At 32.6% G+C, this 24,907-nt stretch overlaps 1 protein-coding gene across 3 annotated transcripts in view; it reads left to right on the plus strand.

Moving 5' to 3' along the window:
* Positions 1-24,907, plus strand: part of LOC145296251 (H(+)/Cl(-) exchange transporter 7-like) — a 594,517-nt gene that overhangs the window by 453,906 nt on the left and 115,704 nt on the right. For all 3 annotated transcript variants that reach the window (XM_080142486.1, XM_080142534.1, XM_080142525.1), the window contains exons 4-6: positions 10,191-10,253; positions 14,644-14,779; positions 20,451-20,560. In XM_080142486.1, coding sequence (XP_079998612.1) covers positions 10,191-10,253; positions 14,644-14,779; positions 20,451-20,560 — 309 coding nt within the window. The remainder of the gene's footprint in view (positions 1-10,190; positions 10,254-14,643; positions 14,780-20,450; positions 20,561-24,907) is intronic.

Raw genomic sequence — 24,907 nt, forward strand, 5'->3', positions numbered from 1 at the left:
CCAGTTTTGGTGTATCAGCAACACACTGCACCCCCTCTCTCCCCTCTCTCGGGGCAGTCCATTTTAATTCTGTCTACTGTTTTGTTTCTCCAGTTGCATCTACACCGATTTTGTGATTTTGTTTGATGTTAAAGACTGATCCCCTCATCTGTTTTAGCCTTACTATAATGTTGCTATTCTTTTTCTTCTGTGTAATTTATTTTTGTTTTATTTTTTCCAGCTACAAGTTATATAAAACAGACACTATACTTATCTACCATTTTATTCTTTTCCTATATGGCTGTATTGACAGTCAAGCACAAAGACCATTATTAGTAAAAAAACATCCCTTATCACAGGGTTAAGGTGAATCTATATATTTTTTGTATTCTGTACAGAACTTATTGAACAGGGTGCCAATGTTGCAGTCTCTCTGCCTGTTCCATCCTTTCATTTTCGATACAAGTTCTTCGAAATAACATAATATTCTTATGAATTTCAAAAACTTCCCAATTCTCTGCTATGTTTGCTATGAAAGACATCAACATATGGGAGGTAGCCACATTGGTTTATTCGTTCTAATGCACTCTTAAGGAGGGAAGGGAAGGAGGAGGGTAATCATAAACAGTGTCTTTCGTAAGAGGCAGTCGTTTGGTCTACCTTATCTTTGATGCTTTAATACTTATGTGTGCGCTAGTAGTAGTAGTAGTAAGCTTGTTAAAACAGGAAATGGCATGCTTTCAATTTCACTTGTACAAAATTATTGCTTCTTTTTTTTATTTACACACACACACATACACACACACATATATACGTTTTATTTTTTATTTTTCTGTTAAGTTACATTATTACAGAATAATGTAACTTAACAGAAAGATACGGTAATAAAAAATAAAACGCATATTTGCTCTACCATTTATGGTAGCACATCTAAGACAGTAAGAAAACAATTGAGCACTTTCTTCAGTTTTTATTAATTACCATTTCTACTATATATATATATATATATATATATATATATATATATATATATATATATATATATATATATATATAGTGGTAAGCTGCTGTTTTCGTTACAATTGTTCTTAGTTTTTGTCCTTTTTTTACACAGGCATCACCACATTATCAAGGCCAAGAGGCCACTCGAGGATAAGGGTTGAAGAGTGTACAGTAGAAATTGGACAATATAGTAATCATTAGTAATGAAAATTCGGTAAATTTATTAACTTATGTGGAACGGCTCATCAAGAACTTGTTTACGTTAGACTTGAAGACATCTATATTGTAGTCAGCCGGAAAGCAGGAAAACGGAAAACAATTCCACAGGCGTGCAGTTCTAAGAAAGAAGCTTTGTTCATGGAATGTACGTTTAGGTTTAGGCACAGATAAAGAGTGGGGGGGGGGATTGTTGATAGTGTTTTCAGCTAGATGGGTGTTTCTTGTGAAACTTTGGTAAGGGGGGACCATAGACTGAAGCTCAGTTGAACACTTTCCATGAAAATAACGATAAAGCAGAGACAAACTCGCAACATCTCTTCTGTGAGATAGAGGTTGCAGCGAAGAGAAAAGGACATCTCCTACGAGGCTACAAAGTCTATTTTGAACTCTATCAAGGCAGGACAAGTCCTTTCTAGCGGCTCCGGCCAAGATGTGGCAACAGTATTTCATCCTTGGACGTACCTGGCTCTTATATAGATAGAGAATTGCATCAGCAGTGAGATATCTACTGGATCGATAGAAAGATCCCACCATTTTTCCAGCGGCCTTGACAACAGATTTGATGTACATGTTCCATTTAAGATCAGGAGTAATGGTCAAGCCCAGAAGCTTGTCAAAACTTGAGGCCTCCTGAAGATGAGAGCCATTCATTTCAATTGATGTCAGATGTGGATCAGAATGTTGATGATGTAAAGAGAGAAGCTTGATTTTAGATGCATTAAAAGTAACCAGCCACTCCTTTCCCCATTGTACCATGTGCTCAAGATCAGAGGAGAGAGAATCGGAGAGAACTTGGTCGTTTACTGTCTTAGATGTGCTACCATAAATGGTAGTGTCATCAGCATAAATGTCTACAAATGATGTAAGTATGTGATTTGGAAGATCATTAATGTAGATCAGGAAAAGAGTTGGGCCCAGGATGGACCCTTAAGGAACTCCAGCATTAATACTGTGAGCTTCTGATTTTTGCCCCTCAACTACTACTCTTATGAACCTATCAGAAAAAAATGATTTAATAATTGAGAAGACATTTCCAGCTATACCATAGCTAGAGATCTTGTGAAGTAAACCTTTATGCCATACCCTATCAAAGGCCTTAGATATGTCAAGAGCAATTTCCCTAGAAAGGTTGCCTCCGTCGAGAGATTTGCTAATCCTATGAGATATAACTGTAAGCACATCTGCTGTAGATCTAGCAGAACGGAAACCGTATTGAGTGTCACTAAGAAGGTTATTTTTGCTGAGATGGTTGATTACTTCTGTATTTAACACAGATTCCAGAAACTTACTCATGACGCATAGGAGACTTATTGGCCTGTACTGAGAAGGGGATGAGTGATCACCTGAATTCTTAAATACAGGGCATACTGATGAGATTTTCCAGGGTGATGGGAGCTATTCTCCTTGTCCTTAGTGTCAAATAATAAATAAGATAGTTTGAGATTAATAATCTTCAAATTTGTACTCCACGCACGGATCTTTACTGGGACTGGCCTAATGTGCAACAAATTGCGATCTGTAGTACTACCCCGGGATACGGTGACCGCAGGATACGTTTTTTCAGATTACGATGTTTTCTAACCCCTGGTTACGATATTTACCCCCCCCCCCCGGTTTACGGTGTTATTTATAATGTTATTTGATTATATACATGTGTATTATATACTGTACTGTATTTTGTTACTAATTTTTAATGCCGTCTCCCAAGGTTCTACTGTATTTCTAAATTGCAAATGAAAAGATAAATTGATTTATTCTTTCTCTTCATTTCTTTACTACTCGAAACCTAAATTAATTTGTATTGAAATTACCAAAATGTTAATATTTTTATTCTGGTTGACAATTTTGTTGTTTTCTTTCTGATCGCCCCGAACCAAGTAATTATTTTATCATCCCTTGTGTCTGTTCTTAAGATCCAGTTAATTCATTTCTTGAACATATATCTTTGAAATAACAGACTTTAATTATTTTTAAATTTTAACCTTCGAACTATGATTAATGTATAGCATCTGTTCTTTACTCTTGTCTGTCCTTGACAAATGGGATTTCATACTAACTAAGGATCTGCCGTCAGTAATCGACCTGACAAACCAGAAGCTGATTTGACCAGACCCTCTTTTATTCGACTAGGTATGATCCAGCTTGGTCTGAGAAAGTGCACTCTACCAGGCATTACCGCTTCTTTTTGAGGAATTGGTTTATTGTCAATCGCCAATTTCTATTAGGGAATGCCGATATGTCTGTCTGTGACTATTTTTGTATGAAAAGATTAAAATTTTTGTTTTCCATCAACTTTTGAGGACCTAGATTAAACTGATCACCGTGGAGATGAGTGGAATGATTTGCTTTGTTATACAGGAATTCTTGGTCTATTACTAATGCACCACATCAGGGACCATCAGAAATTGACTTAGCTATGAGCGCCTTTCTATCGTCACTATTCAAGTAAATGCCAAGTCAGCAAAATATCTAATGAAACTTTCTAATATTCTGAATATAAACTTTTGAAATTTTGTGGTTGAAAAAGTTGTTCATGAACTAGTTAATTGAAATCATATTTTGTCAAATGTTCAATTAATTACAAAACTCAAAACCTGGTGTTTTTTTTCAAAGGCTAATATCTTTTTTGTTTCATTTTAGTTCAGTTGAAGTTCTTAGAAATCAAGGGTTCCCTTTCTGGGGCTAACACTTAATCTCTGTAAGAGATACATAGATATTCGAATATTCCATTAATGTTCTCTATACCTGTTAAAAATTGAGCTAGTAAAGTGATTAAGAACATTAATTTTCCTATTCAAAATCAACCAGTAAACTGTGTTATAGTTTATCTTTCTTGTGGTCTTTTGGTCTTACCAGATTTCAGGACAAGACTTCATCTTGTCTGGTGGAGTATCCAGCTTAGTGCTTTCACTGGGAGAAGGTTCACCATTCCTCGATGAACCAATGTATAACTGTGTCGCATGCATTTTATTTGGGCTTCAAATAGTATGTTATTTTGAATATTTCGTCAGGGTTTTCTTGTAGGGGGAAGTGTCTTTATGTCAGGTTTTCCCGTAAAACCCTTGTACAGAGAGACCAAAAGCACTTGAGGATGGTGTCTAGTAGGTAATTCAAATTTTGTAGCTTTACCTGTCTTAGTAAAGATAATGTCAAATTCAAAAACTTGAACATTCTTTCAAATAATAATATATTTTATTCATTAATTTAGCTTTGTTTTTAGAAAGATATTAAAAATTCACTATTGCTGTTTAGACGTCCAGACATCATTTTTAATTAGTTAATTTGTTTTGTTTACTGATATCTTGAGGCGGTTATCTCAAGAAGACATTGCCATTTTTAATTGATTGGTTTGGTTTGATTTTGTGGCAGTGATGAGTCAAATTAGTCCACTGTGCAAAAATCTGACATATAAAAGACAATTTCTTTGGCAATGTTTTATATTATGTTTAATTTCTAACATATTTCAATTTTATTTTTATTTTTAGTAAACACTATATTCATTGTTTTGCGAACAACAACTATGAAGATGAGGATAACAGTCTGCAAAAGAATGAATACAAAAATTATTACGCCTCATCTCAAATGATTCAAAAAATAAAAATAAACACTGACTGGTTTTATTATTTGTTTCTTATCAATTATAAACCAAGATAATCGAAAAACTGATCAATTATAGACCCCCTACCCATCATTTTGGAAACTTGGAAAAAAAAAAAGATTAATATTACTCATTTAAATAAACAAAATATTAGAAAAATAAAACAATTAGATTTTGGAAAATGTGAATTTACAGCTTGGAATATCTAGTCAGGAACTTAACTTGGAAATAAAATAAACGCAATCGATTTTGGAATTTTTTGGAATAGTTATGGAATTTGGTTAGAAGTAAACAGATTTGGGGATACGTGAGAGATTACCTGTTGGTGTATTTGGACACGTGATTGGCATTTTGCTGATGTAATAGGTAAGTTAGCAAAGATCTAGCTAATGGGTTGGTGATAAACGTGTTAGTGAGCAGACGTGTAGAAGACCCCCCCCCCGGCCTTTTGGGAGCAGAAAGAGAAGAACGAGTGAAGATATAGGAAAGGGAATCCATAACATGAATGAAGGCTGTGTAAAATATAACTCGTTGTTTTGGCGTTCTTTCAGGGTTTGCATAAATAAGAAGGTATGTGTCCCTTTTCGTCTGAGACAAGCAGACAGATGTATCCGTTTCATTTTAAGAAAAGCTGTCTATAAAAGTTTGTGTTATGTTTGTTAGCTACGTTTATTTGTGAAAAAGCGGCCGCACTCACAATGAACATTGTATATACATGCAGGGCATAATGAATCTTTCTATACTCTGCATACACGCATTCGTTAGATATCAAAGACACTGTTATATACACCACTAGATGATACATGAGCCCATGTAATATATATATATTGACACATCTAAGAAGTACAGACATGTACAAGACACATGTATATATATATATATATATATATATATATATATATATATATATATATATATATATATATATATATATATATATATATATGAACAAATGATTATTAAAATATGTTAAAATTTCAATCCACTGGGTAAATTCCAAATGGCCCAAAATCATTCAAAAGGCAAAGTTCCTTGGAAAAAAGCGCAAATGGAATGAATTCCAAATCATTAAAAGAAAAGTACTGGAGATAATATTTGAAACACGTCTGTCAAGGATTGAAATTTTAAATTCGACCGTTTTGGATTTTACCATTTTTGGATCTTTACCCTTCACCGGACTATCCATTCATGTGAAATCTTTTTATTATTTTTCTTTTGCCTCCTGTTCCCCTTACCTCACCCCTTTTTTTAACCAAGTAAGATCTTTGACTTACTTGTAGTTTTATTAAATACTTTTATATGCAAAATCCGATCCTGCATTTTGCTAATTCCTGCCCTCTGATGAGAAGGAGAGTATTTCTTCGAAACTCCGCAGATTAAGGACTATCCATTTATCTTGTGCTTCCTTTTTTAAAATTAAATATGTTTTTAACTCTTTTTCAAGATGTCTTTTAACATATTTTATTAATCATTTGTTCATATTATAAGCTCTATTTCCTTTTCGGTTTTATTGAGCTTTTTATATCTGGCTGAGTTTATTTTACTTGTAAATATTAACTCTTTAATATTTATAATATATTTTAAGTTTACCATTTTGATTACCTTAGTAAACTTATTGTAACTTTTATATATATATATATATATATATATATATATATATATATATATATATAGCTTAATGTAAAAGGAAAAGAGAAAGATCAATTCCACAAAAGGAGACTTATCCGGATAATGCCAAGCTCAACAATAATTATTGAAGCTTATACAATAGGACAACAAGAGTATGAAATGAAGACACAAAACTATATATTGGTAGATATAGAATGGATCATTTATTGAATAATGGAATACAGGCAAAATTTAGGGGATAGAAGGGACTCTTTATGCCAGCGCATTTCGAAGCCTATTGCTTCTCATCAGAAGAGTAGAGAAGGTACTAGGTAGCATGGGGGAGATGCGGCGTCTAGCGTAAGGTTCATTAGGGATCATTATCGCCGTATCTCCCCCATGCTACCTAGCACCTTCTCTACTCTTCTGATGAGAAGCAATAGGCTTCGAAATGCCCTGGCATAAAGAGTTCCTTCTATCCCCTAAATTTTGCCTGTATTCCATTATTCAATAAATGATCCATTCTATATCTACCAATATATAGTTTTGTGTCTTCATTTCATACTCTTGTTGTCCTATTATATATATATATATATATATATATATATATATATATATATATATATATATATATATATATATATATACCCAGACTATCCAACAATTGTGTGCACTATGCAATGCTGAAGGGACTGAATTGGAAGATGTTCATGAACACTTACTAATACTTTTATGAACAATTGAAGCAATATAATATTTTTGCCATCTGTTTTCAATATCTTCTGCTATACAATGTGTGGTGAGATAAATGTCTTCTTGGCAGATGTAGAAAACACTGCACATGCACGACTGAACCAGATGTGAGGCCCATATTTATTTTCATGTGTGTGGGCCTCGATGGCATAAACGATGATAACTTTCTGAATGTGAGCAGTTTTGGCTTCTGAATTAGGCAGATCCGCACATGTCGTTCATTTCTGTGTCAACTGCCTTTATGGAAGAAGTAGAGGAGGAGGGATTCGAAGACAATGAAACAGAAAATATCCAATACAGTTTCATTTGTTATAAGCATTGTATCTTGGAAGAATATCTATTGGAGTTGCCATTTTTATGTGTGAAACCTCAGATTATGTGACTATGGGGCAATATAAAAGCCTTGACTCATCTTTACTTCTTTTCTTCCTTCTTTCATATTGATCATTGAAGGAGAAACATCGTTGCAAATTATTTGGCTTTTCTTCTTATCTTTTTTTTCAATTTTCCATTCCTTTTTCATTGTCCACACAGCTTTAAAGTGCACTTTATTGCCATACATTAGATAGATTTGATATGTTGCATATTATGTGCATTATTCATAAGCATAAATAAATCCTGTTATAGTTTTATAAGTACATTTTTTGTCCTTTTTTTCTAACCTCTTTTGTTGATATATAAGAGCAATTGAGAAACCAAAGAAAACCTTATACTTGGCTTAAAGCTAAAATGCTGACTTTTATTGGGTACTAGAATAAGAAACAGAAAGGCAAACAAAAGTAAGGATATTGTTTGAAAGATAAGTAAACAAAAATCCTTATATTTTGGCATCAAGCAATACAAAGATATGCATGACAGTTAAGAAAAGGAAATATAAAATAGCTGTTAGGTAAAACTTGTCAGACATTAGCAAAACCCGATTCACCATTATCTCTGTCAATTAATTACATAAGTGAAAACTTAACCTTTCAGACAAGAACATTATCTGTGTTTTTTAAGTTTATTGATTCCGGTAATATCTCATAAAATGTAGTGCCAGCCAAAGTGGCCATATGTAAACACTTATAAGTTTTAACAAAGCTTGTATATACTTAAATCTGTTTTGCCAGTTATTAATGGCAAATACCATCCCATGTTCTTAAAAATAAATTATATTACCAATCGATTTCATCAATTACATATTTAATCCGGTCGATATTTTTATTCTGCTTAGTGATACTTCAGAGGAAGGATAAGAGGTTCTCTCACAGTCAGTAGTACTTTCACTAACATTAACAACCAGATTTTACTTAATGAGATGCATATATACACGACGCCAAAAAAAAAAAAAAAGCCTGCCCTTGTCATTTTTTCAAAAACTGCAAATTTAAGCTAAATTGAATGTAATTGTTTAAACAACCTATATCCCATTTGATTTGCCTTTTATTCCTCTATAATTTTGCCTGTTCATATTTGACTTTTAATTGAAGTATCCTAGTCTTCAAGTCAATTTAAAAAATTAACTTCAAATCGAGAAAACAAAAAGAAACTCCACACAATGGAAAATTGTTATTTAAATGTAACTTTAGAACATTTATGCAACACAAATACAACAGGAACACAATGAACTAGTTAATATTTAGTAGATAGCCCTTCTGCAATTTGACAGGCTACAATCTTTAGGGCATTCCTTGAATTAGTTTGCGGCAATACTCCGGTGAAAGGCATCTCACCTCTTTAATTTTTGTCGAAAGTGCTTCCAGATTTGAAAATTTATCATTGCATGGCTGTTGCTTGATGTAATGCCATACATTTTCGATAGGATTGAGGTTTGGATATTGTAAATCCAAACAGAATATCACGATCTTCAAGGAACCTCTTGCCATTGCCAGCTGTGTGAATGAGAGGATTATCCTGCATGAAGATGGAATTATCATCCAAATTCTGGCCAAAGTAGAGTAGAAAATGCTCAGTCAACATATTAATGTACTTGGTCAAATTAATTCGACCTTGCAAGCCAACTGGACCATTGACACTAATAATGCCTCACACCAAAAATGAACCTCCACCACCTTGCAGTATTCAAACTGTGCACCTAGGATTAAATTGTTCATCCTTCCTTCAACAGACATACTGCCTTCCATCACTGCCTAGCCTATTGAATTTGCTTTCATTGCTAAAAATTACAATATGAAAAGTCATGATCTTCATTGCACCTGACGAAGTCCAGATGGCACTTTCTGTTCTTTACAAAAATCATTGGCTTGCGTCTTGAACACAGCCTCACAAATTAAGTTCCTTCAATCTATTCTTAACTGTAGAAAAAGAGCACTTTTTAACAAGATTACATTGTTGGATTTGGGGAGCCGTTTAAAATCTTTTTCTGAGACTGTGACTCTTGATAGCATTGTCTTTCCTGTAAGAATTTGAGGGCATCACGAACACTACTGTTTTTTTTTTTGGTGCTTTTGAACAGTCATTCGTACTGTTTTCTCATCACATTTCAATCTGTGGCCGATTTCTCGATTGGATAAACCAAAAAGGTAGAGATTAATGAACTCCTGACGATCACTAAAAGAAAGACGAGGAATATGGACTAAATGTCATATTGTATAACCTAGAACAACAATAATTACGATTAGAGATGCTTTGGTGTCTAAAAAGTGGATATTTAAGCTGGTTTTAAGCTCATTTGTTTCTTTTCATCTTGAACAGACACAGACATATATAAATATAGAAAAACATAGATAAATAAAAAGAGGTCACATCGGCTGAAACGTAATAGACATATAAATATCAATGTTATTAGAGATAATAGTCTGCAGAAAAATAATGTAAGTAATAATTCCTCATCTGCATAAAACGGACAAATTTACATTTCTTTGGCTGACATTTTTATTTTATAATGACTGGATTTGAAAGTGTTTTCTGTAATGCAATAGATATTTTACTTTATTTTTTTTTTTATATGTAATAAAAAAAATCATTTTATGTAAAAGAAAAATGATGTTAGACAGCATTTTCAATTTCTGTTTTGGTTTTCTTTTTTCAGGCCTTAAATTATGATGCTTGGGAAAATGAAATTTCTATGGCTGAAAATGAGGCAAAGTCCAAGGCAAGTTTTAATTCTGTTTCATTGTTTTATAAACATCCCTTCTTAGTTAAAAAAAATTGAACTTTCTTCAAGCAAAGTCCTCCGGCGCTTGCTGCAGGCCTGCCAAACATAATTAAAAAAAAAACGTATCCAATGCAGAATGTTCGCAAAATTTTTCTTATTGACTATTAAGATTTATTGAAATTAAAAAATATATCTTTTGAGAATATTCTGTATTGAATACGTTTTTTTATGATGTTTGATTTTAGTCTGATAAGCCTGTAGCAGGCGTCAAGGATCTTTTGTTTGAAGAAAACTAAAAATTCTCTCAATTACAATTTAAAAATAAATTAAAAGATAACGTTATTTCTTAATTAAGGCAAGAAATAACAAAATGGAGGCATGATTGCTAAATGAAATATGAACATGTCAATATATTCACTGATAATTCCCATTTTAGTAAGATTAAAATACTTATTTCAAGACTCTGAATAAATTTTGAATCCAGCAATGAAAATAATGCATCCAAAGTATTTTTGCAGACCAAAAAGAAGTATTGTTATGGAATTGAAACTGTAATTGAATCAATTTTGTCAATGCTCCCTGGTTTCAAACTGTTTTGTTTTTATTGCATTTACACTCCAAACAAGGCACAGTGCCACTTTATTGTAGGGTGCTACTATCTGGAATATGATTGCTGGGATATAATGTAGGGAGTTGGACAGTAAGATATTTGTTTACATTACACTTGAACTTCTGCATGTCAGCACAATCGGGAAAGCAGGAAACTGAAGGGAATTCCAAAGTCTAGTAGATCTGGAGAAGAAACTATTTGAGTAGAAGGCTTTCTAGCATCTGGGGATCTTTACTGTGTAGGGGTGGGATTTCACTGCTTGTTGGGTTTGTCGAGATGTTTATGTTGAAGGGGTACAAGGACTTGTAGTTTATCGGAGCATCTACCATTAAAATACTTGTAAAACAGGCAGGGAGATGCAACATTTTATGAATGAGACAGAGGTTTGAGCTTAGATGACAGTTCGGGACCTATTAGTTTGGCAACTGTTTTGAACCCTGTCCAGAAGTGAGAGACTAGTAGCAGATGCACCAGCCCAAATGTGGCAACAGTACTCCATACATGGGCGAATCGTGGCCTCGTAGAGGTACAGGATAGTTTCAGATGTAAATAACTTTCAAGCACGGTAGAGAGAGCCCATTTTCCTCACAGCAGCCTTGGCAATGCCCTTGATGTATCTGTTCCAACTCATGTTCCCTGTGAACGTTAAGCCGAGGAGTATGAACTACTTAAGTACTTTCAGGTAATGTGTCATTGTTGGTTGAGAAGGTTTCTTGTAATTATTAAAGGAGACAAGCTTAATCTTGGTAGCATTCAATGTTACCATCGATTTTTGTCCCTATTCCACCACAGACTGGAGGTTTTCCTCTATGTTTTCCACCATTGTCTTAGATATGTGTTCATTCATTTTCCCCGCATGCCTGTTATAGAGCGTGGTATCATCATCAAATACGCCCATCTCAGAGACAATCTTATTAGGAATAATAAAGGTCTAAGAAGGATCGATCCCTGAGGTACACCTGCATTTTTATCATATTGTTTTGACATACAACGATCGAGGACAACCTGGATTCTTCTCTTATTTGAGAAGGAATTAATCATGTCAAGTATTCGTCCAGTAATACCATACTAGCAGAACCTGTGCATATTCCACAGCAGACTCATTCATATGTAATATATTGATGTTGGCATTCTGTAGATGTTCAGCGTAAATAGAGAAGCGCCGATATTATTGTAATTTTGTTGTTAAAACGGAAAAAGTATTTATCTAAGCTAGCAGGGACGCCCGATCGTAAAGTACATTTAAATATGATATTTTAATTCTTGCAGATTTTGTATATATTATTATAGAATTAATGTTCTATCGATTTTTATATATTATAAAGTTGCAATTTCCAAAAAATATATATCCATATGACTTGGGTGCATTACCGTAAATTGAAAGCAAAACCAAAACTTATATATATATATATATATATAAACTTGAGTGCTATCAGTTTTAATCGAAACCAAAACCAAAACTTATGAAGAATCCTTTGTAAAATTATTTATTACAAGAAATGGAAGTCCATAACAATTAAGCAACTCAGATGTAAGCGTGACACAGAAAATAACAATGTAAAGTAAATAACTATGTAAAGTGTTGGCAAGACGGCGTATATTTGAAAGCACACCCGTTGCCATGAATGTCTTGTTTAAGTAGCCCGCTCTCACCCCTCATGCAAGCGGGTGAGTCTACTTCTATGGGGGTGTGACGCCAAGACCACTCCGGTCTTGTAACTGGGCGTCTTGGGTTTGATTCCACCTCTACAATCTAGGGCTACAGCCTTACCTTCCCCTGCTTTATCCAGTACATTGTATATACATTCAGAGATTACAGTTAGGATATCTGCAGTATAACAGGCTTCTCTAAATCCATATTGCTGGTCGGGCAGATGTTTAGCAACTGTAAAGTGGTGGACTAGAGCTTGATTAATTATGGACTCAAATATTTTAGCGAAAAGAGGGAGGAGGCTAATGGGGCAATAATTTAATGGATCAATTCTTTCAGCAGAATTCTTGTTAAGTGGTACCACAAAAGCAGTTTTCCAGCAGCCAGGAAAGCTAGATTCATTAAGGCATTTTTTGAAAAGTTTGGAGAGAACTGGAGAAACCTCAGTGGAAATTTTTTTAATAGTACAGCTCGGATGAGATCAGGTCTACATGCTTTTGAGGTGTCTAGGTTTTTTATGATATCATGCACTGGAGAAGGGATGATTTTCAGATCATCTAGTGTGGTTTCTGTCCATAAAGGAAAATCAAGGAGGGACTAGTTTGCTGGGTCCAAAATAGAGTTTGAGGTAAACTGATTGGAAAGCATGTTAGCCTTCTCGGTTGCTGTGTAAATAACCTCATGATTGTTGGATAATGGGGGAATTGCTAATTGCTCTATATTTACTACACTGTTGTAGATTTTCCAGAAAGCACGAATTCCTAATTTCTGCACTTCAATGCGTTTTTTGGTGGTTTTGGTGTATTCTCTCTTAGCTGTCACTATTTCTTACAATTACTTCTAGCTTTTATAAACTTTTGTCTGTTTGTACTGGACTTATGTTGGATAAATCTGCAATATGCATGCTCCGTTTAAGCAATGGCAGTTGCGCAAGTAGAAGTAAACCATTTGGGAAAATGAGATTTGCTATAGAACTTCCGTGTTGGAACATGTGCTTCATTTGCTGCTTTGAATCACTCATTGGTCTCGTTTGCACACTATTCTGCAGGAAGAGAAAAGATATTTCCCCATGGGCATTTCTGATGAGATCCCTGATGGCTTCCCAGTCAGTCTTCTTATAATTCCTTATCGTTTGAGCAATGGCTCTTCAGCTTTGGGTCAAGAATTTAGGGCGATTTCTACCATTATCACTGCATGATCAGCATTCCCGAGTGGGTTATGGGCATTCATTACACAATTATCAGGAACTGTGGTCAGAAATAGATCTAGAAGTGAGGCTTGTTTATCTTATAGATCTGGGAAACGTAACTGTCTCTGATAGGGAATGAGATATAGAGAAGCTATGTGTTATGTTACCAGTTGTGTCTGTGTAAGTAGAGAAACTAAGCCAATTACTGTGGTGTACATTAAAGTCACCAAATATATGTACTTGTGCACTAGTATCAAGGGAGAGTGCTGTATCTATGCTGTCAGAGACTTGGTTGATTAGGGTACAGTCTTGGGTATAAGTAGCTTACGCTATGTTACAAGTTAAGTCTGAAGCACATTAACGCCTGGTCGTCTGATTCTAGTTTTGATTCTCTCGTCAAGGAGAGTATGTTTCGAATATAGACTCCAAGCCCGTGCATATGTCTGTTTGAGTCCTTACAACAAAGTGGGAGATAACCATGTTAAAGTGGTTGTAAGAGATGGAGGAGAGTAGGTTAGTTTCACTTAGTGTCAAGATATCTGGGGCTAAATAAGTTCTAAACCTGCAGATATGTGTGAATGCAAAATTCAAGGGAGAAGGGGAATTGGTTTGTTTGAGTTGTTTTGGGTTGTTTTGTTTATTTGTTTGCATCAAAGTAACATTTTTTATATAGATTTTGGGTAGACATTTCAATAAAACCGGGAATATATAGTGTAATGAACATCATTATTTATATTTTTTTTCAACAATATTGAAGATTATGGTGTTCTTATTATAATAAAGCTTAGTTTATCTTTTCCAACAAGTTAAATTTTCTTTGGTGCATTTTTACAATGCTTCAAATTATCATTAAATTTGACGCATCCTTATTTAAAGATTTAGTTGATTATCATTATATACAACAACGTTGTATCATTTTTCTTTTTTATCATTCCAGAAAGAAGTTCGAAAAACCTGGCTGAGCCGTTATTTTGTGATGCTGATGACCGGTATTGCCACTGGTTTTGTTGCCTTAGTCATTCATTTGGCCGTGGAATATGGAGCTTATTATAAATTCAAACTAATCAAACATTGTATCCTTTTACTCCAAATGAATTAATATGTTTTGTGTTCTTTTATTCATTTTTCTCACTTTTGTTTTTCTAACTTATGTACAATACAATTTACAATTAGGTGCAACACATATTTAAAAATAGAGACTGAAGAAAAGAATAATAGAGAAAAACGTGAACGTTTTTCCTTTGCAATGACTGCAATGTTGAATGCGTTTAACAGGCTCTTTGAGAAAAGCAATTTCTGATTTATTTGAATAAAACGGGCTTTAATTTAAAACACTGTTATTCAATTAATAATTTAATGATAAAGCAACACTATTTATAGTTAAAAAATTTCTGCAAAACGCAATATATCTACTTTAATATTATGTTGTTTATAAAATGTCTAACACACCAAATTTAAACATCTACAAGATTCCAACAGTTATATATTTTTATTTTAAATATATTTTTTCTACAATTAGTTTTCTTATTTATACAATACAAAATATTAATACCTGAATTATTTTATTTAAATTGTCATGGTTTTAGTAATTAATTAGTAATGAGAACTTTCATAATGAATTATATGATAATGAATATATTATCAATGCAACTAATATGTTTGCCTTCCTCAAACAAAAATATGGGGAATTTGATTTATAATTATTACAACTCTAAAAAAGATTAATGTAAATAGTTAAGACTTTTAATAGTACAAATAAGTATACAATGAAATCACAAAATGAAATCACAAAATGCCTCAAAGAAAAAATATTTTTAATTGAAAGCCATGTTTAATTTCCGAAGAATTTCCGATTGATATCTGTTCTGTACAAGTCCTGGAGATGAAGAGTTTTAGGTGGGTAGCTGTTCTGTATAGGTCTCTGACTTTTAAATTTTGCAGGCAAATAGCAAAAGATCTTTCTCGTGTAAACACAAAAAAATTATGTGCGGGAATGCTAAAAGATTCAATAATTTTATGGAGCAATTCTGGTTTCTAATTGGTTGCTAGCAAAACGTTACTTCATTTGATTGGTCAGTTCCTATCACCAGTGCCTATTAATAGAACCTTCTAACTTTCTTCAACCATACCGCAGTAAAAGTAATAATATTGTAGCAAGAAATATTTTGTACTATTTAATTTTTTAACATTTCTTAATGTCTTTATCGATTCTTATTGCAAAATAACAACATTAAGCATCGTTGAACCTGGTCAGTACTGAATTAGGTGGCCATTTGGAAATATAAGATACAGTATGTGCTCTCTGCTTATCTCGGCATTGTTTCCAGTTGTCTTGGGCTTTTCCTTGCTATTGGAATCAGGCAGTATTGACTCAGGAGAGGTATAGGTAAAGATTGTGCAACATTTGCTTCACAATTACACACATAGGCACTCTTACAAGAGGTATCTATTATCTCTTGAGACAGAATGGAGACCATTTTTTCATCTGTGATGCTGGATATTGTCTACTTGTTCTAGTTCATTATCTTATCTCACAATTAGACTGATTGCACAAACATCTTAATTTAGCGTGTTTAAAGCAGATGAAATTTGGTCGAGTCTATCTTTTAACTTGCTGTGTAGCTTTTATTTTATAGTAAAAAATAGAAATTTCACCAAATAGTTTTATTTCAAGTCTTTTCCTAATATTTTTCTGCTGAAAATCATTGCTTCGTTTAGGATTGAAAAAAAAAATTTCTTCCTTTAAATATTTTCTTTATTTCATTAATTTAAGTGGTTTTCTTAGAGTTTAAAAAAGACATTTACCCTTTTATTATTTTTTTTTCGACTTTCAGACTATGCTTGATTATATCTCGGTCATTTGGTGCATTATTTATGTAAATCGAATTATTATGGGTATTGTTTTCATAAGTAATGTTACCATATCAAAACTTAAAATTGTTTTAAATATTTCTAGTTTAAGCAATTATCACATTTTGTTTGTATAGCTTTGTTACTGGTATTATAAAACAAATTAACTGAAATTTTTATTATAAAAAGACCTCTTAGAACACAGGGTCTGCACACTCTCTGCAAAGAGCTACAGAAATCCTTAGTTCATGTATCTACTGGTTTCAAATAATGAATTAAAATAAGTTTATTGGGAAAGCAATCTATTAGAGTAAACATAAAAAGCTATAAAATATTTTTTACTAATAAACCAAAAGCCACTTAAATTAAAGAGGTGGATGTACTTTCAGCTGAATGATGAAGAATATTATGAAATGATTAAAATGATGAATTGAATAAACAAAGTTTGATTACTTTTGTGGGCGATTTATAACAACTATTTGTTTACAGAACATTTGAGGACAACCATGTTGTAGTCTGCAGGGAAGCAATCCTGTGATAATATATTACATGGACGAGAAGTTCCTGGAAAGAAACTCTGTACATGTAAATTCCTATTGATGTTATGCATATGGAGGGAGAAGTAAAAGATCTTTTTAATTATAATAGAAAGTTCGTTTTACAAGGTTGGCTGGTTGTTTTTGTTTTACGGCATATCAATCCTTTTTAGGTCATTTAATGCCGAATCCAATGATTTTGAAGAAAAAGTTTTTAATAGAATATATTTGGGTTTTTTTTTTCAAGTCAGTTTCTATTTAACCCATTTTTGGGACTCTAACAGGTACTACCACTCCTGGTTGGAGTGGACCTGGGAGCAATGGCAATTAAGGGGTGGCTCCAAACTCCACAAAGTCTGCAAGTTGGAGTCTCACCATCGGATATAGTTTAATGTTATATCCAGGACCCCGTCTTACAAGGAGAAACCGGAAATTGGAGTTTTTGTTGATATATATATAGTAAGTTAGCAAAAAAATAAAAATTGGAAATTGGAAAACTCAGAACTTTTGGGAGTATATACATAAACCTACTGTTCACCTACTTTTGGCTCACCCCGTGTGTATATACAGACATGGCAGAAAAAAAAATAGACACTAAAATTAATATTTTTCCTAAGATTGATATATGCTTATTTATATTTACAGATAAGAATAGTGCTGAAAAACTAATAGTATCTCATTAAAATTGCATGTAACTACATTGAAGCGTGCCACGAACCAAAGGAGCATTAGACCTATCAGAATTTCTGCGAGGACGAATCGTGGGTTAATATGAAGATGGTCTTAGTCAACGCAAAATAGCGGGAAATCTTTCAATACCCCTTTTCTACTCTTAATAGACAATTCACAAGAGAGGACAAAGAGTGCATAAAACCTCACTTAGGTCGCTCTGACAGAGCCTTGTGTCTTATGCAAAGAAATATTGAAGAGGATCCTCGGTGCAAATTCTCTGACATTGCAACTCAAGCTGGTGTCAGTCCCAGAACAACTGTCAAGTATCTTCACAAGCTTGGCTACTATGATAGACTTGTGAGAAGGAAACCTATTCTTCGTCTTTTCAGTATCAAGTGCAGAAAAGATTAAGCTCACGAGATCGTGAAGAGACCTATGACCTTTTAGTTCCAATGTCATTTTCTCTGATGAGTCACAATTTGCATAATTTTGCTGACAGTAGAAGGATATGGGTATGGAGGCTTCCTTCGCAAGAGTTCAACTTAAGACGTACAGCCAACACTAATACATGGGAGTTTCTTGGTTATGGTAAGGGATGCAATTTGGAGTGATGGTCGCTCAGACCTGGTGGAGTGCGAAGAAAAATCAATTCTGCTAAACATGTTTCAATATTACATGGAGGACTCCTACCAATATTCTTAAGTGGTAAAATGAATCAAATTTATAGAAAATGCTAGGGTGACACAGCATTGGTTGAGCAAAAATAGGATTAATAAACTTCCACGACCAAATCAGTCCCCAAGATATCTATCAATAAATCAACATCAATGAAGTCCTGTACCCCTTTCACTCTCTCTAACTCTGTTCATCCGCTGCAACTAGACAATAAAATGTATTGTTTTATTTTTATAGACAAATGTTTCTTGTCATTCTTTTAAGCTCAGTAACAATATGCAACACTATTAATCATATTCCCAACCAATGTTGTATTCACCGTGACTAATTTATTTTCAGAATATTTTAAACACAGATAAACACAAACACATTAGCTTTTATTTATATACACACTCTTTTGCTTTCATAAAAATTTGCTATATCTCAATATAAAGTTGAGTATGTGCATATGTTTATATATTTGTATAGGATTAATGCCTAAACTAATTAATCGATCATTATACATTTTGGAACACAGCTGCTAGGCATCAGGTGTTCAAATGTGGGCTCTATTTAGTGTCATGTAATTTTATGTGAAAAGGACAAAGCCCTTCATAAAAGTCAGATCCCTATGATTTTTATGAAATTTTCACAATATGTATTAAACATCAATTAATAAATATTCCTTAATTATCAGTTTCTTTGAAGTATTCTTAAGATTTTTGGGTTATAATCTGAGCACAATCTGCATTTTGAAACTTCAAATATTTCAGATTTGCATCACATTTTATCCATAACCATTATAAATCAATTAAACAAGATTCTTTGAATTTGAATTTTGATCTATATAACTATAAAGTTGAGTTTATTTTCGCTCTGACATTGATATCAAAAGCCTAACTTTTCTAGTCAAAAATTATTAAAACGAATTTTTAATATAGTCAGTCATGAAAATGTGACCGACCACACGAAGGTTAACTAATTTGCATATTCCTTTGAAAAACAAGCATTAATTGATTACTTATTAATTCTGTATAGTTCTTATTAGATGATTGGCTTCATTTCACTATTATGCTGAATTCTATTTATGCATAGTTTCTACATTCTGTATAATTGTGTAGAATTTAAGATGAAAACGTTCCAGCACACAGAAATATTTTTTACATATCTCTATATACATATGTATATAAATGTGACCTTGTTGTTGTGTGTACAAAAAGTCTCTACCAAACTCCTTTCTGAATATTTGATCTACAGTTGAAATTTGATATATAGGGTATTTGAACCTGTAGCACCTTTTTGGTTTGGTTTTTACCCGGTAAAATAACTGCAAAGAGGTTAAAATTAAAAATAGAATTGACTTTTGGCTGATGTAAGTCAACAATATCCCGTTTTTTTTTCCTTTTTTATTTGTCTGTACATGCACTAATATAGTTCGAACAGCTTTATTGTTGGCAGTTTTTGTATATGTATGGATTTAGGTAATGTACTAAGCAATAAGATTGGAAAGCTATATGTTTTTGTTTGGATTCTAGCTGATGGCACACAAGTCATTTGTTTTACTTTTGAAATCACTAATATATATTAGGTACAATATAATAAATACGAAATCTGCATTAATTTAAATATAATATCTAAGCATATTTTACGGTCAGGCAACACTAGCTGGTTAGCTAGTTTCAGGCATTTCTGAGAATCAAAATCGTGTAATGTATTTTTATAAAAATTGGAATAATGAATCTAGAGATGAGGTTTAGTAGCATTATATCTTAATTAGAAGACATTAAAAATGGTGCAAAGCTATTCTGTTCATGTTATTAATTTTCAACATACTGGGATGTTTGTTATTCTAGCATAAGAACATAAGAAAGGCAACAATAATAACATTAAAACTGAAAACAATATTTCTATTCTTTATTATAATCGCAAATACAAATCTAGAAATGTAGATGAGTGAAAGTAACTATTTTGACTGTTAATGAGATATTCTTCAAATAATCCTTCACTGATTTCCTTAACAGTTTTTCTTCAGTCATTGATAAATGTGTATCGGAAAACTGTTTGTATATCCCTGCTTTAATATGGATCGGATTCAACATGGTAATCTCAATTGCTGCATCGGCGCTTGTAACATATACAGCTGTAAGTATTTTATGTTGTCTTTTTGATTTATTGGATTTTGCTCCAATCAGAACACATCTATGCAGTGATAAAACAAGCCTGTAGCTTAATATTGGGACACTTGTTCAGGTCATATCACCAAAGTTAAGTGATATTTAGCCAGGTCAGTTCTTAGATGGGTGAGAATTTGAGAATACTAAGTGATGAAGTAAACAAAATGTGTGTAAATGGGTGCTAGCCTTGCTAGGCATATATCCGACGCCAGATGGTTCAAGATATCTGTTTTGCTTAACATTATAAAACCCTTGTCTGCATATATGTAAACATTTTTGCATTTTAGAGATATTTAGATTAACTCTTTACGAAAACTGTTATTCTGAAACTACTTGCCAAATAAGGAACTAAGAATAGTTTAAAGAAAGACCATTTAACCCATTAGGTTCCACTGTCCTATAAAGAGAGCAGCAAATTTCTTTTTTTTAATTTATAAGATCATATATAATGAATAACTCTGAATAAAGGATAAAATTCATCTATATCCATCAATTTTTCTCGGAAAAGTTGTTAGAACATCCTTAAAAATTCTGGTGAAATTTGATAAAATTCTATTTGTTTAATGATATTTTAACTTATATAAATGAGTTTTTCAATAGTAAGCCACTAGCTTATTGCTTAAAATGCTATGTAAGTCATTGTGTGAACTGCTTTGCTCCTTACGATAATGTGTAAATTTTATCTTCAATCTATAGTCTCTTGATTTCTAACCTGTACCGCATGTACCCAGTGTCCTTTTTATAGGTGAGTCAATAAAAAAGCCACACACAATAGCTGAGAATCTTATTGTTCCATGCACTAAAGATATTGTACGTCTCATGGTTGGTCCTGAAGCAGTAAATAAATTTTCTATCCATGTTAAATAATGCGATAAAACAAAGGATAACAGATATATCCGAAGATATTTTATATAAAATTATTCAAGAAATGAAAGAAACTCCAACTGGGCTGTTCATGAAATTATTTGTGGGAAAAACTTTTTATAACTTGTGTATATTCGTTATTATAAAAATGAAAAAAATTAAAGACGATTTTTTTAACTGTAAGCCTTGGCAAATTTCAATTACTAGTGCTGATATTTTTAGTTTAATGGATAATTTTTTCAAAGAACATTTGATTGAATCGGAGAAATTGTACGAAATATATACTAATTGGACACCTGCAATGCTCAATTGTATTTCTGGTTTCCAATTATTAGTTAAAAAAGTGACTCCAGACGTAATTGAGACTCATTGCAAATCAAAATGTGTCGAATGTGAATCATTGTTTACAGATGAATTTACGTTGTGTAAATAAGCATACCTGCTCGACATTTTTTTTTAGATATTTAATAGTATAAATATGGAATTACAGGGTAAAAAAAAGTACAATAATATTTTTGTCTGAAAAGATATCGTCTTTTAAAATGAAATTGGGACTCTTGAATATCAAAATTAACCAAATCAAATTATACATGTTCCCAATATTTGTCCAATTTGTTGATGAAGCGGCAAACGGAATTAATATCGATGTTGATAAAAGAAAGAACATTTGGAGAATCTTACTGTTTAAACAAGAAGTTATTGTCCTAATGAATGTTGCAAATCTTTCTCTCTTACAGTCAATCCTTTCAATGCCAATGTATCTGATGTACCTGAAGCAGCAAAAGAAGAGTTTATCGACTTCAAAAACAATTTTAAAGCTAAATCATGGTCTGATAAACTGCAACTATAAGAATTTGGGGCAAAATGTTTTTAAAGATTCTGAGTAATATAAGAAATCGCAATAAGGAATTTATTGTTGTTCCCAACAATTTACTTATGTAAAGCAGCATTCTCCAAACTTTTCATTCTTACAAGAAGTAACGAAATCAATTAAATGTGGAAGACGATTTTAAGTATATCAACAACAGATCCTAAGATAGAATTGCTAGCTAAAAAACTGCAGTACCAGTCATCTCAGTAAGGTCAGTTCATCAAAATACTTTACATAACAGTGGACATTTCTGTGTTCGAATACTTTTGAATTGATTTGCAATTAATTATTTCTTGGGTACTTGTTTAGAATTGGGCCTATAAAAAATATTTCTCAATGAAAATCTTAAAATTTTTTTATGGTATATGTACTTAGCACCGCTATAAGATATCATATTCCAAAAATTACGTAAATCGATGAAGTAGTTTTTTTTTATTTAAGAAAATCAAATATTATGAGATATTTTATCGAAGAATTATTTCACGCCTTCATTTTTTTTTTAATTTATTCTCCATTTTTTAATACACCTATCTTAAAAAACATTCATACATTTTCTTCTACACTACCAACGGATAAATAATTCCAAAAATATGTTTTTTTTTTAATTTGCGTTACAAATAAATAATCAACGTGACAATAAAACATATTCTTCAGTGCACATTTATGGCAAACCACTTATAATTTAATGGCTGTAAGTTTTTTTTTTTCAAAAATAAACAATTATAAACAGAACAACTCATAGAAATCTATCTTTATTCTTTTTTCATTTTAATATACTTTCATAGAAATGTTTCTGTTATGTCACAAAAAACTATTTTCTTTACGTCACAAATGTCACGCTCATACATTAATTCCATAGCTAATATAACATACTGACCCAACGGGTCACGGGTAGTCTAGTATAATCATAAATTTTTATAACTTTTGAATATATATACATATATATATATATATATATATATATATATATATATTATTATTATTATTATTATTATTATTTTATTTATTAAATATTTAAATATTTAAAAAATATTTTTATGTGCATAAAATATATCTATGGACACGTGTTTCTGGGCATCACTCGTCAACAGCATGGATCAACCATCAACGAGGATCGAACGTACTACACTTTCAACAGTCTAGCATTTTACCAATGAGCCATGTCAGATTTCGTGCTTGGTTTTTATCGTTTTTAAACATAAGATCACTTGTTGTTATCAATATACAAGCAGTTTTGCATTGTTGCTTATTTTTGTATATTAATATTCGCTTCCTAGGCGACGAAGAGAAGAGAAAGGTGACCTCCTCCTTTATTTTTGTGTTTGCATTGCCCTTTTTTTAGTCGGGACGTATTTTTATTTATTTTTTTATTATTATTTATTTATCTATTAAATATTTAAATATTTAAAAAAAATATTTTTACTTGCATAAAAGATACACATAGACACGTGTTTCTGGGTATCACCCGTCATTAGCATTTAAAAATCGATAAAAACCGTGCATGAAATCTGACGACGTTGTTACTCATTGGTAAAACGCTTGTGTTCGATCCTTGTTGATGGTTGATCCATCCTTGTTGATGGTTGATCCATGCTGATGATGGGTGATACTCAGAAATATTTGTCTATGGATATATTTTATGTATGTGAAAATATTTAAAAAATATTTTTTTTAAATATTCAAATATTTAATAAATAATAATAAGATAAATAAAAATATGTTGCGTCATAAAAAAAGGCGACACAAAAACAAAAATAAAGGTGGGGTAACCTCTCTCTTCTCTTCACCACTTAGGATGCAAAAATTAAAATACAAAAATAAGCATATTTATATATTGTTAAAATAACAACAGATCTTATATATATGTGTGTGTGTGTGTGTGTGTATATATATATATATATATATATATATATATATATATATATATATATATATATATATAGGGTCATCAGTATTTATAGTTACAACTTAAAGTAGTTATATTTAGGAAATTAAACAAAATTTACAATTTTTGCAAATATATTATTGTAGAAAAATCAATAGAAAGTTAATACACAAAATATTATTCGATATGTCCATCATCTGCGTCAATAACTAGTTGAAGACGTTTAGGAAATGCCTAACATGTGTCACGAATTACTTTCTGAGGGACTTTGGCCCACTCCTTCTGCAGTTTGACATTCAGAGCTTCAAACTTTGATGGTGAGTGTCCGAGACCTTGCTCTCAAGGTATGACCAGATCAAAATCAAGGGGGTTCAGATCGATGGAAGATGGTGGCCATTCCTCTTTGGGAATGAAGCATGGGACATTCTCGGAAAGCCACTCCTGAGTCTTTTTGGCCTTATGTGATAGTGCGGAGTTATGCTGAAAAGACCAGGAACGTTTTTTGAAGTGCTTCTGTGCCCAGGGCAACAATGCACCAACGACGATGTCATCTTGATACTTTTGCTGGTTGAATTTTACTCCCTGGTCAACAAAAAAGAGGGGACTTTTACCGAACTCTGTCATGGCTGTCCAGACCGTCACTGAGGGAGCACATTGTTTCCTTGTCACCACTCGGGATCCTTCGTCCCCATCAC

This window comes from Euprymna scolopes, chromosome 1 (assembly GCF_053919585.1).
Source record: "Euprymna scolopes isolate OS-2025 chromosome 1, ASM5391958v1, whole genome shotgun sequence".
Taxonomy (NCBI): Eukaryota; Metazoa; Mollusca; class Cephalopoda; order Sepiida; family Sepiolidae; genus Euprymna; species Euprymna scolopes.